The sequence below is a fragment of the Alosa pseudoharengus genome, unplaced genomic scaffold (assembly GCF_046254945.1).
Source record: "Alosa pseudoharengus isolate Yale_2024_CS ecotype anadromous, Long Island Sound unplaced genomic scaffold, YU_APseudo_1.1 YU_APseudo_1.1_scf_12, whole genome shotgun sequence".
In the NCBI taxonomy this organism is placed as follows: Eukaryota; Metazoa; Chordata; class Actinopteri; order Clupeiformes; family Clupeidae; genus Alosa; species Alosa pseudoharengus.
The window spans coordinates 22,839,293-22,852,317 of NW_027468587.1; the positions used below are offsets into that span (position 1 = coordinate 22,839,293).

At 41.1% G+C, this 13,025-nt stretch overlaps 1 protein-coding gene across 2 annotated transcripts; it reads left to right on the forward strand.

The window, feature by feature from the left end:
• Positions 1 to 8,957: 8,957 nt before the first annotated feature.
• On the forward strand, positions 8,958 to 12,680 carry LOC143118416 (uncharacterized). Of its 2 annotated transcripts, none has more exons than XR_012986142.1 (9): positions 8,958 to 9,051; positions 9,296 to 9,375; positions 9,478 to 9,786; positions 9,894 to 10,154; positions 10,305 to 10,514; positions 10,775 to 10,864; positions 11,226 to 11,345; positions 11,466 to 11,533; positions 12,165 to 12,251. XR_012986142.1 is itself a non-coding variant. In XM_076279474.1 (9 exons), the coding sequence occupies exons 2-9, from the start codon at positions 9,315 to 9,317 to the stop codon at positions 12,366 to 12,368; spliced, it is 1,227 nt and encodes a 408-aa protein (XP_076135589.1). In that variant the 5' UTR covers positions 8,958 to 9,051; positions 9,296 to 9,314; the 3' UTR covers positions 12,369 to 12,680. The 2 variants fall into 2 exon arrangements, 1 of the variants encoding a protein (XP_076135589.1); XM_076279474.1 differs by lacking the exon at positions 12,165 to 12,251 and adding an exon at positions 12,261 to 12,680.
• Positions 12,681 to 13,025: the final 345 nt, after the last annotated feature.

A 13,025-nucleotide genomic window follows, 5' to 3' on the forward strand; every position in this document is an offset into this window, starting at 1 on the left:
TTAAGCTCCATTCAGATGGCAAACTACTAGCAACAAGATACCATGTGATGTTAATGTATTCAGGGACTATAGGCAAAATAACCACTGGCAATATGAAATGCTTTACAGATGATAAGCGAAGAGTGAGCGGAGGACGGAAAAGAATGATTCTGAAAGTTAACACATTGAGGGACGTGCAGATGTGTGTGTGGGGGGAGGGCCGGGGGTCGGGGGTAGAGGTTGTCATAGAGAGGAAACAAGTAAACACAACAACAAAAGCTTAATGCTGTTCAACCACAGCACACCACACACAACAACTGACAACCACACTTGTTTCTTGCCTATGATGCAAATGATATGTGCTGTAACATCAACAGCTAAACACATAAACCACAGACACCTCCTTCCTCCGTCCTGCAGTTTGTTTTTATCATCTACCGTATTTTATGGACTATAAGTTGCACTTTTTTCATAGTTTGGCTGGTCCTGCGACTCAGGTGCAACATATATATATTTATATCCTCTTCCTCCATTTTTTGACTGGTGCTACTTATACTCTGGTGCGACTTATAGTCCGGAAAATACGGTACTTAATCTGTAGCCTGAGAATCCCAAACGGACTTGTTGAATTCGTTCTGCAGGCCAGTTTGTCAAATAGGCCGTTAACACCCATTTTCAATGTTCCAAAAAGCCAGGAACCAATCACAATCGCTTATCCGTCATGGGGTGGGCTTTACATGATCACAGATGGAGCAATGCATTCAACACAACTAATGGCTGCGCTGATGGCAACAGGGTTAAACCAAAGTCATTTTAGGCCTCCACTCACAAGTCCCTCCACTCGGCAGCCATATTGCAAAGCACTTTGGGCACTTATCGGACAGAACTGCGCGTGCAGAAACCACGACACCAACAGCGAGATCACAACACATGATTGGTACGATTTATTCACAACACACCACATGATTGGTACGATTTATTCACAACACACCACATGATTGGCATGATGTATTCACATGTCGACTTTTGGCCGCGGAAGGGGCAGAATATGTGTAGACAACTACCATATTGGCGCCTTTCTATGGAGGATATTTTGAGTGCTGTGTCTCCTCATTAGAAAGTCTCTGGTTAAACATACATGGATGTAGCCTGGGTTTTCCCATGCTGCCTTATGCGCGATTTTATTCACGCTGCTAGGCAGCCTGGATTCTATGGACTTCGTTTTCACCTCAACGAAGGAACCAATCACAGAACGGAGGGAGAGCAGCAAGACGATGATGACACACCGAAGCCGTTATGAGCTACGTACAGACGCATTTGATAGACATTCGTAGCGCCCAATAAGCGGCTCTGGGCATTCGTAAACCACGTTTCAAATACGAGAAAATTAATGTCTAGTTCCCAGACCCCATCTCAATGAGATGAGGTCTGACGTTAGCCAGGCTAACATGGATGAGTATTTTCTTTGGAATTGAGTAAACTACATTTAAAACCTGCAAGAAAGATTTGATTGCTGCACTTACTAAACGATTTGGTAGAGAAATGTAATGGTTACTGACCCTGGAACGAATTTGGTTTCGAGTAAGGAAAACATGTTTGTGGAAGCCACTAGTTCAGAGAAAACTGAGAAAAAGCTGCAGATGTGTGTGTGTGGTTGGCAGAAGGTTACAAGTCTAAAGGGCCTGAAAATTCATCAAGGGAAAAAGAAGTACTTGGTAGAGGGAACACAGGGTCCCCGCATTGATAGCTATTTCTTAAGAAGTGCATCAAGTCAGTCGGTTGAAGTTCAGCGACAGGAAGAAATCCACAGTTCGCAGGACATCAGTACCCCTGTTGTTGAGGAAAGTTCTAGCACTGAGGCAGAAAGAGAGGCCAGTCAGCCAAGGAGGGAGAAGATTAATGGTCATAGGCCTGGGGTTAGATGGCCAGGCGCAGCAGAATGTAGAATGTGGGAAGATGTTAATAGTGATTTGGTCAGTATCCTGGGTCAGCTCAAGGGGACGGCTGAAAGCAAATTAGAGAAAATGGGAGACATTATTCATAGCTATGGTAAGGAAAGATTTGGGACTATTGAGAGAAGGACAAAACGGCAACATGAGGTAGTTAAATCTAGGCGCCAGCAGGAGATAGATAAACTTATCAAGGAGAGGAGGCAGCTTAAGAAGCAGTGGAGAAAAGCTACAGATGATGAGAAGGAAGGTATTGACTGTCTACAGGCAGATGTGAGGGAGCGGTTGGTAGTGCTAAGAAGAGCTGAAAATATTAGGAAAAATAGGAAGAAGAAATCACGAGCTCGACTAGCATTCTATAAAGACCCATTTAAGTTTGTTAAGTCTTTATTTGTAATGCAGAAGAGTGGTAGTCTTTTGGAACCTAAGCAGAAGCTTGAGGAGTATTTAGAGGGAGTGCACAAAGATAGGGAGAGGTTCAGGGAGATGGTACTTCCTGCTGATATCCCACCTATTGGTGAATTAAGTAGCCAATGTGACGATAGTCCACCAAGGTGGAAAGAGGTGCAAGAAGTAATAAAACGTGCAAGGGCCTCTTCAGCCCCGGGACCTAATGGAATGCCCTACCGGTTGTATAAGAGTGCACCAGATGTTTTAAGATTTTTATGGCAATTAATGAAGATAGTTTGGAAAAAGCAGAGTATTCCCAAGGCTTGGCGGAGGGCTGGGGGAATATTTATTCCCAAAGAAAAGGACGCAGTGGAGATTAATCAATTTAGGCCAATTAGTCTACTGAATGTTGAAGGGAAGGTTTTCTTCAGTGTGGTGGCACGGAGACTGACAAATTACCTTGAAAGGAATAAACTAATTGATACCACGGTGCAAAAAGCTGGAATTCCTGGCTTCTCCGGGTGCTTAGAGCATACCAGCATGATTTGGCACCAAATTCAATTAGCAAAGCGTGAGAAGAGAGACCTGCACGTTGTGTTCTTGGATTTGGCTAATGCTTTTGGGTCTGTGCCGCATAGTCTGTTGTGGAAGGCCTTTGATTATTTCAGAATCCCAGGTAGCATTAAAAGCCTAGTAAAAGCATACTTTCTGGATATTCAATTATGTTTTACTACAGCTGAGTACACCACAGGTTGGCAACAACTTGAGATAGGAATCATGGCCGGATGTACCATCTCCCCACTTGCTTTTACAATGGCAATGGAGGTCATCATTAGGGCCTCAAAATGGGTAGTGGGCGGGGAGAAGTTGCAGGGAGGGCCACGCCTCCCCCCGATTCGGGCTTTCATGGACAACATGACAACCTTGACGACAACCGTTCCATGCACCAACAGGTTGCTGGGTAAGTTAAATAGTAATCTGCAATGGGCCAGAATGAAGGTGAAACCAAGTAAGTCTAGGAGTCTCTCAATTGTTAAAGGGAAGGTAACAGATAAGAAGTTTGCTATAAATAAGGAGGTGATTCCCACAGTTCTGGAGAAACCAGTGAAGAGTCTGGGAAGGTGGTATGATGCAAGCCTTAGTGATAAATCACAGGTTGAAGACTTGAGACAGGTCACTAGGCAAGGTATTGCAAAAATTGACAAGTCGGGGCTGCCAGGTAAGCTCAAGCTGTGGTGTTTGCAGTTTGGTTTGTTGCCTCGGCTAATGTGGCCATTGACAGTTTATGAAGTTCCTCTGTCAAAGGTAGAGAGGTTGGAAAAAATGATCAACTCCTTTGTCAGAAAATGGCTCGGAGTCCCACGCTGCTTAAGCAGTGTAGCCTTGTATGGGAAGGGTATTGTAGAGTTGCCAATATCTAGTCTGACAGAGGAATTTAAGTGTGCTAAGGCTAGATTGGAATTGACTCTTACTCAGTCCAAGGACCCAGTGGTGAGGAAAGTTGCACCCACAGTTAATGCAGGGAGGAAGTGGAACCCAGAGCAGGCAGTTAAGCAAGCTCAATCAGCATTGAAGCATAGGGATATAATGGGCCATGTGCAGCACGGGCGGGGGGGTCTAGGGGTGGGTGCAAGTAACCCCTTGTGGAGTAAGGCTTCTGCAGGAGAAAAGAGGAAAATGGTAGTGGAGGAAATGCATAGACAGGAGGAGGCTGTAAGATGTACTAAGGCAGTGTCGCAGGCAAAACAAGGGCAGTGGGTGAACTGGGAAGGGGTGGAAAAAAGACGGATTAATTGGAAAGATCTATGGGGCATGGAGGCTGGTAAGATCAGATTTATGTTAGGTGCTACATATGATGTGCTCCCATCTCCCAAGAATTTAAGTCAATGGTTTGGTGAGGATGATAAATGCATACTTTGCTCGTGTGGGCAGTCTCCACCATATCCTATCAGGATGCAAGGTAAGTCTCACCCAGGGGCGGTATACGTGGCGTCATAACCAGGTATTGAAATGTGTGGCAGCGGAAATAGAGGATAAAAGAAGAGAAGTCAATTCATTAGCAGCTAGTAAAGGGGTAAGGCAAATGAACTTTGTACGTCAGGGGGATAAACCTTGTTCCGCGAAGGCCAGGTGTAAAACCGGCCAGTTGAAAAATGGGGCGGACTGGGAAATGAAGGTTGATCTTGGCCAGCAGATGGCGGTACCTCCACATATAGTGAGTACTAAGCTACGTCCCGACGTAATTCTATGGTCGGATTCAGAGAAGATAGTTTACTTCATTGAACTCACTGTTCCTTGGGAAGACAGAGTGGAAGTGGCCAATGAGCTGAAGAGAGCTAAATACACTGAAATAGCAGAGGAGGCAGCTAAGCGAGGGTGGAGTGCACGATTAAGGCCTATTGAAATCGGTGCACGTGGGTTTGTGGCCAGATCTGCTATTGGCTTGCTGTCTGAATTGGGCATTTGTGGTCGAAGTCTAAGGCAGGTGGTTAGTAACATGTCTTTAGCAGCAGAACGGGCAAGCGAATGGTTGTGGGTAAGGAGAAGTTACCCTTCCTGGGGCGCAAGCTAAGGTAAGCTAACTGGCTCATTTGTTTTGTACGTGGGTAAGGAGAAGTTACCCTTCCTGGGGCGCAAGCTAAGGTAAGCTAACTGGCTCATTTGTTTTGTGTTTGTGATGGACTGTGCCTAGGTTGATGGTACTTGGCTAAGGTTCTTTTATGGTTTATGGTTCAGTCCGCATCAACGGGACGGACCGACCTAGCCAACTTAGACCATGCCTAGGTTGGTTAAGGGTATTTGGATGTTTGTTGTGGTAATATGGTGGCAGCATGGGGCGTAAGCTAACTGCTAACTGCTGGCTAATTTGTTTTGTGTTTGGGATGGGGCCTAAGCTAACGGGCTAAGCTAACTGGCTAATTTGTTTTGTGTTTGTGATGGGCTGTGCCTAGGTTGATGGTTGGTTGGCCAAGGTTTTTTATGGTTATGGTTCAGTCCACATCAACGGGACGGACCAACCTAGCCAACCTTGACCATGCCTGGGCTGGTTAAGAGTATTTTGGGTATTGGATATTTCAATGTGGTAATATGGTGGCAGCATGGAGGGGAGTGTCTCCAGGACGCTGGTTTCACTGTTAAGCCTTCATGAGGTGTCGTGGGCCTAACTTAACAAATCATCGGTGAATGAGGGTGCCCACTTGATAACCCCAATGACATGCCGCAAACTATATAGGCTACTGCTGTTGGATGGGCCATTTGTATTGTGCTTGTGACCATTTGTTGGCGGATTTGTGGGTAGTGTGCTTTTTAAAGTTAAACTTGAGCAGGGGCTTCTGAATGTGTTTTTACCTTGGATTTTGGCACAAGGGATTTTAACATCTAATCCTGTGTATTAATGTAATGTAAGCTAAATTTCACTGCTACACCCGTAAATCAATGGATATTGAGATGTGTGGTCTGGTGTCAATGAGGCTACTTTATCTATTACACAAGAATAAAACATTTGTAAATCTCCCCACACCCTTAGAATAAAATACTTAACCAAATTCATGTATCCACGAAAGACAGTAAAGTCCATTTCTTGGCCTTCATTTTCATCATCTTAGAATTTAATATGACTGGCTACCTTGCCCTGTCCTGCTGCAAGGGTACATAAAAGCATATAAAGGCTGTATTAAAAATGTTTAAACAGTTAAGTACAAAATAGAGGGCTAGACTATTAAACTTATTGGTATTTGTTGGTGCTCACATCAAGGGTGTTTTGTTTGGTTATGTGCTGATTGGATCATAAACAGACATAGAAACAAAGAGGATTGACCATCATAACAGGCCACAGTAACAAAGAGGAATGACCAAAGAATTTGTTGTTAGAGAACATACACACTGATATCCATGGACACATATCTGTGTTAAGAACTGTCTTCTTATCATTGTTCAGTAAGTAACTTGCAGCAAAGCAGCTGGTTTTGCCATGTCCTTGTTTTGACAACTCTGGCAACTCTTTCACACAGATCTCGGTTTCTTGAGGTCCCCAAGTACTATTGATTTAAAAGAAAAACAATAAAAAAAAAGGTACTACCTAGCTCGAGTTGCTGCAGCCAACAGCTAAAACGACCAGTGCTACACTGTAAAATCATGCTGCCTGGTGCTTTTATTAGATTGTTTTCCTTCTTCTATTTCAGAAAAAAATAAATAGAACAGTTAAGCCTGAGCTGCAGGACCTGCGCTCAATGGTGTTTTAAGCCCCCAACGTCGTCTTCCAGGCAGTGCTGTGACCGATGACTTAAAGGCACCTAATCCTAACCCTTACCCTAACCTTAACCCATGCCTTACCCTAGCGCCTTCCAGGCAGCACTGCCTTAAAGAAAACGTTGGGGGCTTAAAACACCAAGAAACAGGACGCGCATTCACAGGTTCATGCCATCAAAGATTCAGTTGAAGCTTGCTAAAACATTTAGATTTATCCGTCTCCAAGAGTCTAGCCCTCCTGCTGGTATCGGTTATCAGCAGACGTCATCTGCTGATCTCGATCCTGAACCTAATAACCTTCCTCTCTATCCTGGTGAGGTTTCACACACTGTTGATCGGGATTTTCCAATTGAGTTGATCTCCCCTCTTTCGTTGGTTCAGATGATGATGCTGACCCCATTTTTGTAAATTTCCAAGTGTGAGGACTTCCTTGCTCTGCACCCCATGTCTAACTTGCAGGGCTCGGCACATCACTGGTGGGAGATGGGTTAGAGGAGAGGATCCGTAATAGAGTTCAGTTACCCCATGAGAGTATGAGGGATTTCACATTTGTATTCCAGGCCTTCTTCAAGAGATTGAAGCCTAGAGCAATGGAGAATGAGATGGTTAAGATGCTTTTAAAAATGATGAATCCACAGTTAGTCAACCAACTGCATGGATGTGAACACACCATGAAGTTGTTAGACTTGGGCAACAGCTGGAGAAATATGTAATACATCAATGAAAGTATGAGCAGAAGGTCCTCATGACTTAAAGCTCCACACGTAAATGCCATAAGTGCCGTCCACACGTAAATGAAACTAAATGAAAACAGTATTTTTGTGAAAACGGTAAAGTTTTTTTAATCGTTTTGGTCTTGCGTTCACACGACAATGGCATTTTAGGTGCCCAAAAACACACTTTTCCGAGAGGGAATGCTGTGTATTTATGTGTAAAAAAATCATACACAAACAAGCATGGCACTGTAGCCACACAAAATCACACCCACAAAGCCGAGCAGAAGCAAGTAGAGAAAAGAAAAGAAAAGACAAGACAAGAAAAGAAAAAAGGGGGTAACGGATGTGGATCGCCATTCATCCAAATACACTGAGATTTTACAAAGCCTGTATTCCACACCGGTTTGTTATGTGGTATGAAATTATGTTTGACTTAATTAACTTCCAATAAACCAGGACCTGCTGGTACATTCAAAATCACACCTCTACCTTGGGAAGAATAAACCAAAAGTAATCTATTTAACTATTTTAATTTCAAGACCCCATAACATCAAAATCAATCGCATTGGCTCCTCCCTCTTCATTCTGTCATTAAATTTAGCTTTAAGCCTGATGCTTTGGCCTATCGTTGCCGTGTTGGACAGGCAAAATGCTGATGTCACAGCTCTATACCAGACATAATGCCAAAAGTAATATAGCCGTCAGAAGCCCTGATCTTAAAAATTAACTTTATTATTTTTACACTTGAATTGAAAATTAAATTTTCCGTAGAAATAATGCGTGTTTCACATGAGTGCTCCTGATGTTGTTATTAACTCTTCTTTGTGAATTTGTGTGAAAACTCTGCCATGGCGACTTTCCATGTGGACAAGTTAATGTCTGAAAATGGTAAGAAAAAATAGTTTTCCAAACCTTTCATTCTCGAGTGGACGGGGACTAAGACTGAAGCTCCTGTCTAGATATCAGAATCCTCAAAGAGAATTCAAAGCTGATGTCAAACTATCTGTTCCTCTCTTGGCATTGTTGGGGCACACAGCCTCCTGAAAGCTATTCACAGTTTCGGGCTCAAAATCAGGACAGTCCTTATAGGCAAGTCCCCTACTCTGCAGCCATCTTGGAAACGCACTTTGGGCAGTTATCAGGCTTGGGTAGCTATTTTCCTATTCAAGTGAATGGGGAGGCATACAGGAATGGGTGGGATATGTGTAGACAATGGCCATATTGATTGGCCTTATGAACTAATTCCATGCATTTCTATGGAGGATTCTTTGAGTGCTCTGGCTTCTCATTAATAGGTCTCTGATCATAGTTACGAGTCATAATCAGCCTTTCTTTCTCTCAGCGTTCTCTTGCAAGGCCTAAAATAACACAGTTTTAGTGAGTGGTGTGTATTACATTCACCGTTGTAGGTGCCAACATTTTTAAGAGGCCCAACTAACCTCAACACACATTCACTCTGAAATCATTCAATTTACAGTCCAGTCCAGTCCAATGTTTCCAATCCAGATTAGCAGACCCAATATACAAATCACTCCATTTCTAAACCAGACCAGTAACTTTCTGTTCCCTGTAAACCTGCTCCTCCCATTTGACACCATGTGACACACAAAACCGCTCCCTCAGTGGTCGTTTATAGATGCTGAGGTGGAAAAATTAAACCACAAACCACCTCCTCTCTGAGAGATGCACTCGCATCCTCTGTGTGTATGTGTCATGCTGACGCTTTTCTGCTGAGGCCCGTCTGATCTCGGAAAGTACCTGCTGTTGAAGTAAGGGTCTTCTCTTTTCTTACAATAGTGGATTTAGCCGACTAGTTTGAGTGTATTGTCTAAGATTTTAAAATCAAGTTAATATTAGTTTAGTTTACAGAAGAGTGATGATATCAGCAGAAAGACATTGTAATTCATAATGAAGGGGGAAAGGTGCAGCCTTAAAAGCATTTTCTTCTGATGCTCATCAAGTTGCCCCACCTCAGTTTTCCTCCATGGTCACGTATCTTACGTTCTGTTGAAGGTATACTGTGGACAGTGGGATGAGGATCATCATCTTAGTGTTGACCTGCCTAGGGAGCTGCTGCGTGTCGCCAAACAAAAGTATTTGTGATAACTTAATTGCTTCAGTGTCTGACAATCCTTAAAATATAATGAATGAAATCTGTTTAATGTTTTTAAGCTTTTTTTTTTTTTTACTCTCAGCTCTTCAACACGTTTTATTGGGGAGCACAACAGTTATAAACTGTGGAAGTTTGAATACCGCTGGTACCGATGAAGTCAAGTGGTTCTTCAGTAAAGACCAGGGCTCTAAACGGCTCTTGATGTTTCACATAAACAAACAAGGGCGATCTGTTATTAACTCACTTATAAAAGATCACCCAAAAAGGACAGTTGCAAGAAATATGTCATTGGTTATTGAAGACTTTAATGAAGAGGATGAAGGAGTTTATGTCTGTGAAGTATACCTGAACACATCACCATACACCATCACCACATCTGAGTTGATTTTAGGTGAGATTTATATGCTATGGGAGCTCTGGCTTTAGCAGTTTCATCTTACATGTGGTGTTTTGTAAACAATTAAAAGAGCCTCTTTCCTCTTATTGTTTCTCTAACAGAAAAGAAGACTCCACCATCAAAGTGGTGGTATGCTGTTAGAGGTGATGGCTATCAACATGAATGTACTGGTGCGATGGGCAAAGCTGTTCAATGGACCTTTCAGCCACTGACAGGGAATAGAGATAGACAATATTCTCAAAATTCCTCTCTTGTCTTAACCAACATTGAAGAACATATAGCGGGGAATTACACTTGTTGGATTATATCAGGAGATGGACAACAAGAAAGAGCTTTTTCATTGATACTTTGCATTGTCTCTGGTAAGATCAAAATAGACAGACAAATAGACATAGAATAGATAATAACCATGAAAAGAGCAGTGATGCACAAATAAATATTAATGTGTTATGAACAACCATGCAATCAATAAATTCAATGTTACTATGCACATCTGTATGATTATCACATAGGCACTTTCGATGAAAGGCAATCTCCACAGAACTGTAGTCTTCTGTGCAGCAAACGCAGTGACATTGAGACATTAGATCCACTTGTTGTGGTCACTGATAGAGTGAACATCACTGTATACCACAAATCAAAGAAACCAGATGGACGGGTGGACTGCATTGTCACTCTTAAGGGTGGGCATAAAAAAGACAACATTCAATCAAATAGTTCAGGTACACATTCATTTCTTATTCTAAGATATGTTGAATATTGCATAAATATAGCTTAAAAACAACAACACAGCATCAAATAAATAAACACATATGGATTGAACTACCATAGAAATGAGTCTGCTTGATTTGTATAACTGTCTGGGGTCAGAGACTGTTCATTTCATATAGATGAAGTCTTTTGTGTTTGTATTTGCTACACCTAAATGCCATATGGTGAATGTTCAATGTGTTTCACCATTTTTAAAACATGTATTTTCTAGCTTTCCATAATGGGTTTGGAAACTTTACAAAGGACATAACAAACGCCCCTGGCATGAACACAGAAAATGGTACTTATTCAGAGAACGTAGGTAAAGTATATTATGATCCTCAAACTTGTATAGTTCAGGTGGAAACATCACAAAAAAGTAAGCATGGAGATCATTAATTGATATGCTCACTATAGGCCTAATCATATGAAAATATATTATATAAAATATGTTTATTTGTATAGATTGAATAGTATGTATAAGTCATGGCTATGGTTATGGAATTTAGCAGATGATTTTGTCTACAGCGGCATACAAATAACAACAATACAAAGTTAAATTTAACAGTAAACAGTTTAAAAAGTTGGTAAAAATACATTAAGGAGAATAGGAATAATAAACATTATATTATGTGTAAGTCTTTTTTCCCAAATGTTTTTTTTTATTTTCTTCTTTTTATCAGCACCGGTCTCTCCCGGCAGCTCCCGAGCTGTGAAGTCAATATGGATCAGTTTAACTGTCTGTTTAAGTTTGTGTTGTCTAGTTGTTGTGTTGGTTGCGTGTCACAGAAGAAGAGTTGAAGGTAAGAGAAAAAGAGGGGTTAATTGTGTGTGATGACCCATTGGACCCATGTGTATTGCATAACATTATTCCATATAATTGATTGACTCTTTGATTGATTGATTGATTGATTGATTCACAGTATCCAACATTGATTGTCTCAGAGATTGTCATTGTCATGGAGTTTGTCATTTCAACTCCAGATCAGAGGTAAGACATGCATTACAAGGTAGGGAGTACCACACTGCCAAAAAGTCTTATTAACCTTATATCAAGATAAAAAAATGTAGTTGGTATTGTTTTCAGTATAAAGAGACTTACCGCTTTCTCATAAAATCATTTAATTTAAAAAAAAGTTTGATTTAATTTAAGACGTATCATCCTGAAAACAAGCAAATTTGTCTGCCAGTGCGTTAAGCAAAAAATTCCTAAACACAAGCAAATGTGTTTGTCAGTGCATTGAGTACATTTGTCTTGATAACAATCCATAAGTCAAAGTGTTCTTAAATTAAATCAAAATGATCTTTCGAGAGAGCGCTAGGTAAGTCTCTTCACTCTTGAAACGAATGTGTTGTCACTATCTGAACACATAGATGTGTTAAAAACAATGCAAGTTGTGTTGTTTTCAACACAAGTTGTGTTATTTTCAGCACATATTGTGTAACAAATAAAAAAGGAAACAACACAAAAATGGTGTTGTCCCCATCTGGACACAGAGATGTGTTAAAAACAATGCAAGTTGTGTTGTTTTTAGCACATTCATTTTAAGACGGAAAACAAATAGATTTTTTCGATCTTAATATACGATTAATAACACTTGGTTATATTTATTTTTTTTCAGTGCACAGAGTATTTCAGATGCTGACCACTTTTAATACAAACATACGTTTTACATGACTTTCTATGACATGCATGTGTGGGTTTTTTGCTGTTTTAGGATGAAGTACATGAAGTACATTACATGTCAGTGCCGTTTAGAAGATCTGATGGAAGTGTGTTGAGATCTGCAAATGAATGTGTGTACAGTGACATCAAAGTGCAGTGACATTGATTTTGTTTTCTATGATGATGCTGAATTCTGTGAGGTTTCATGCTTCGTGCATGACTGCTATTTATTGAAATAAATACTGATTGCTGCATTCACCACAAGAAACCCTTTTCTTACAGTGTTTATCTTGAGTCAGTTTCTAACTTTATTATTTATTTGTTCATGTTGTCATGCCCAGTATTTTCACTGTATAGCATGTTGTGGTCACTGTAGAGGGTTAACTCTTGTAAGGTGCTCGGGTCTGTGGGACCCGTTTTCAATGTTTGCTAAAAGAAAAATTATGCTATGTATTATTTCTTCTAACTCAAACTCATTGGCCTTGGCTCATTTTCTGTGAAGAACATAAAAAATTACTTATTTTCAATGCTGTTCAATTCCTGCTCTGTGTGTGTGTGTGTGTGTGTGTGTGTGTGTGTGTGTGTGTGTCTGTGTGTGTCTGTGCGTCTCTGTGTGTCTGTATGTGTGCGTGTCTGAGTGTAGGTGTCTGTGTGCGGGAATGCTGTCTTTCTGCACCTGCTATTCCCACACAAAGTTACACAATTCTTACATTTCACACAACACTTTCACCTGTTCTGATTAAGTTCTAAGAAATAAACAATTTCCTAATTTTCTCACAAAAACTTAAAAATGTATGTTTATAAATGTGATCCCACA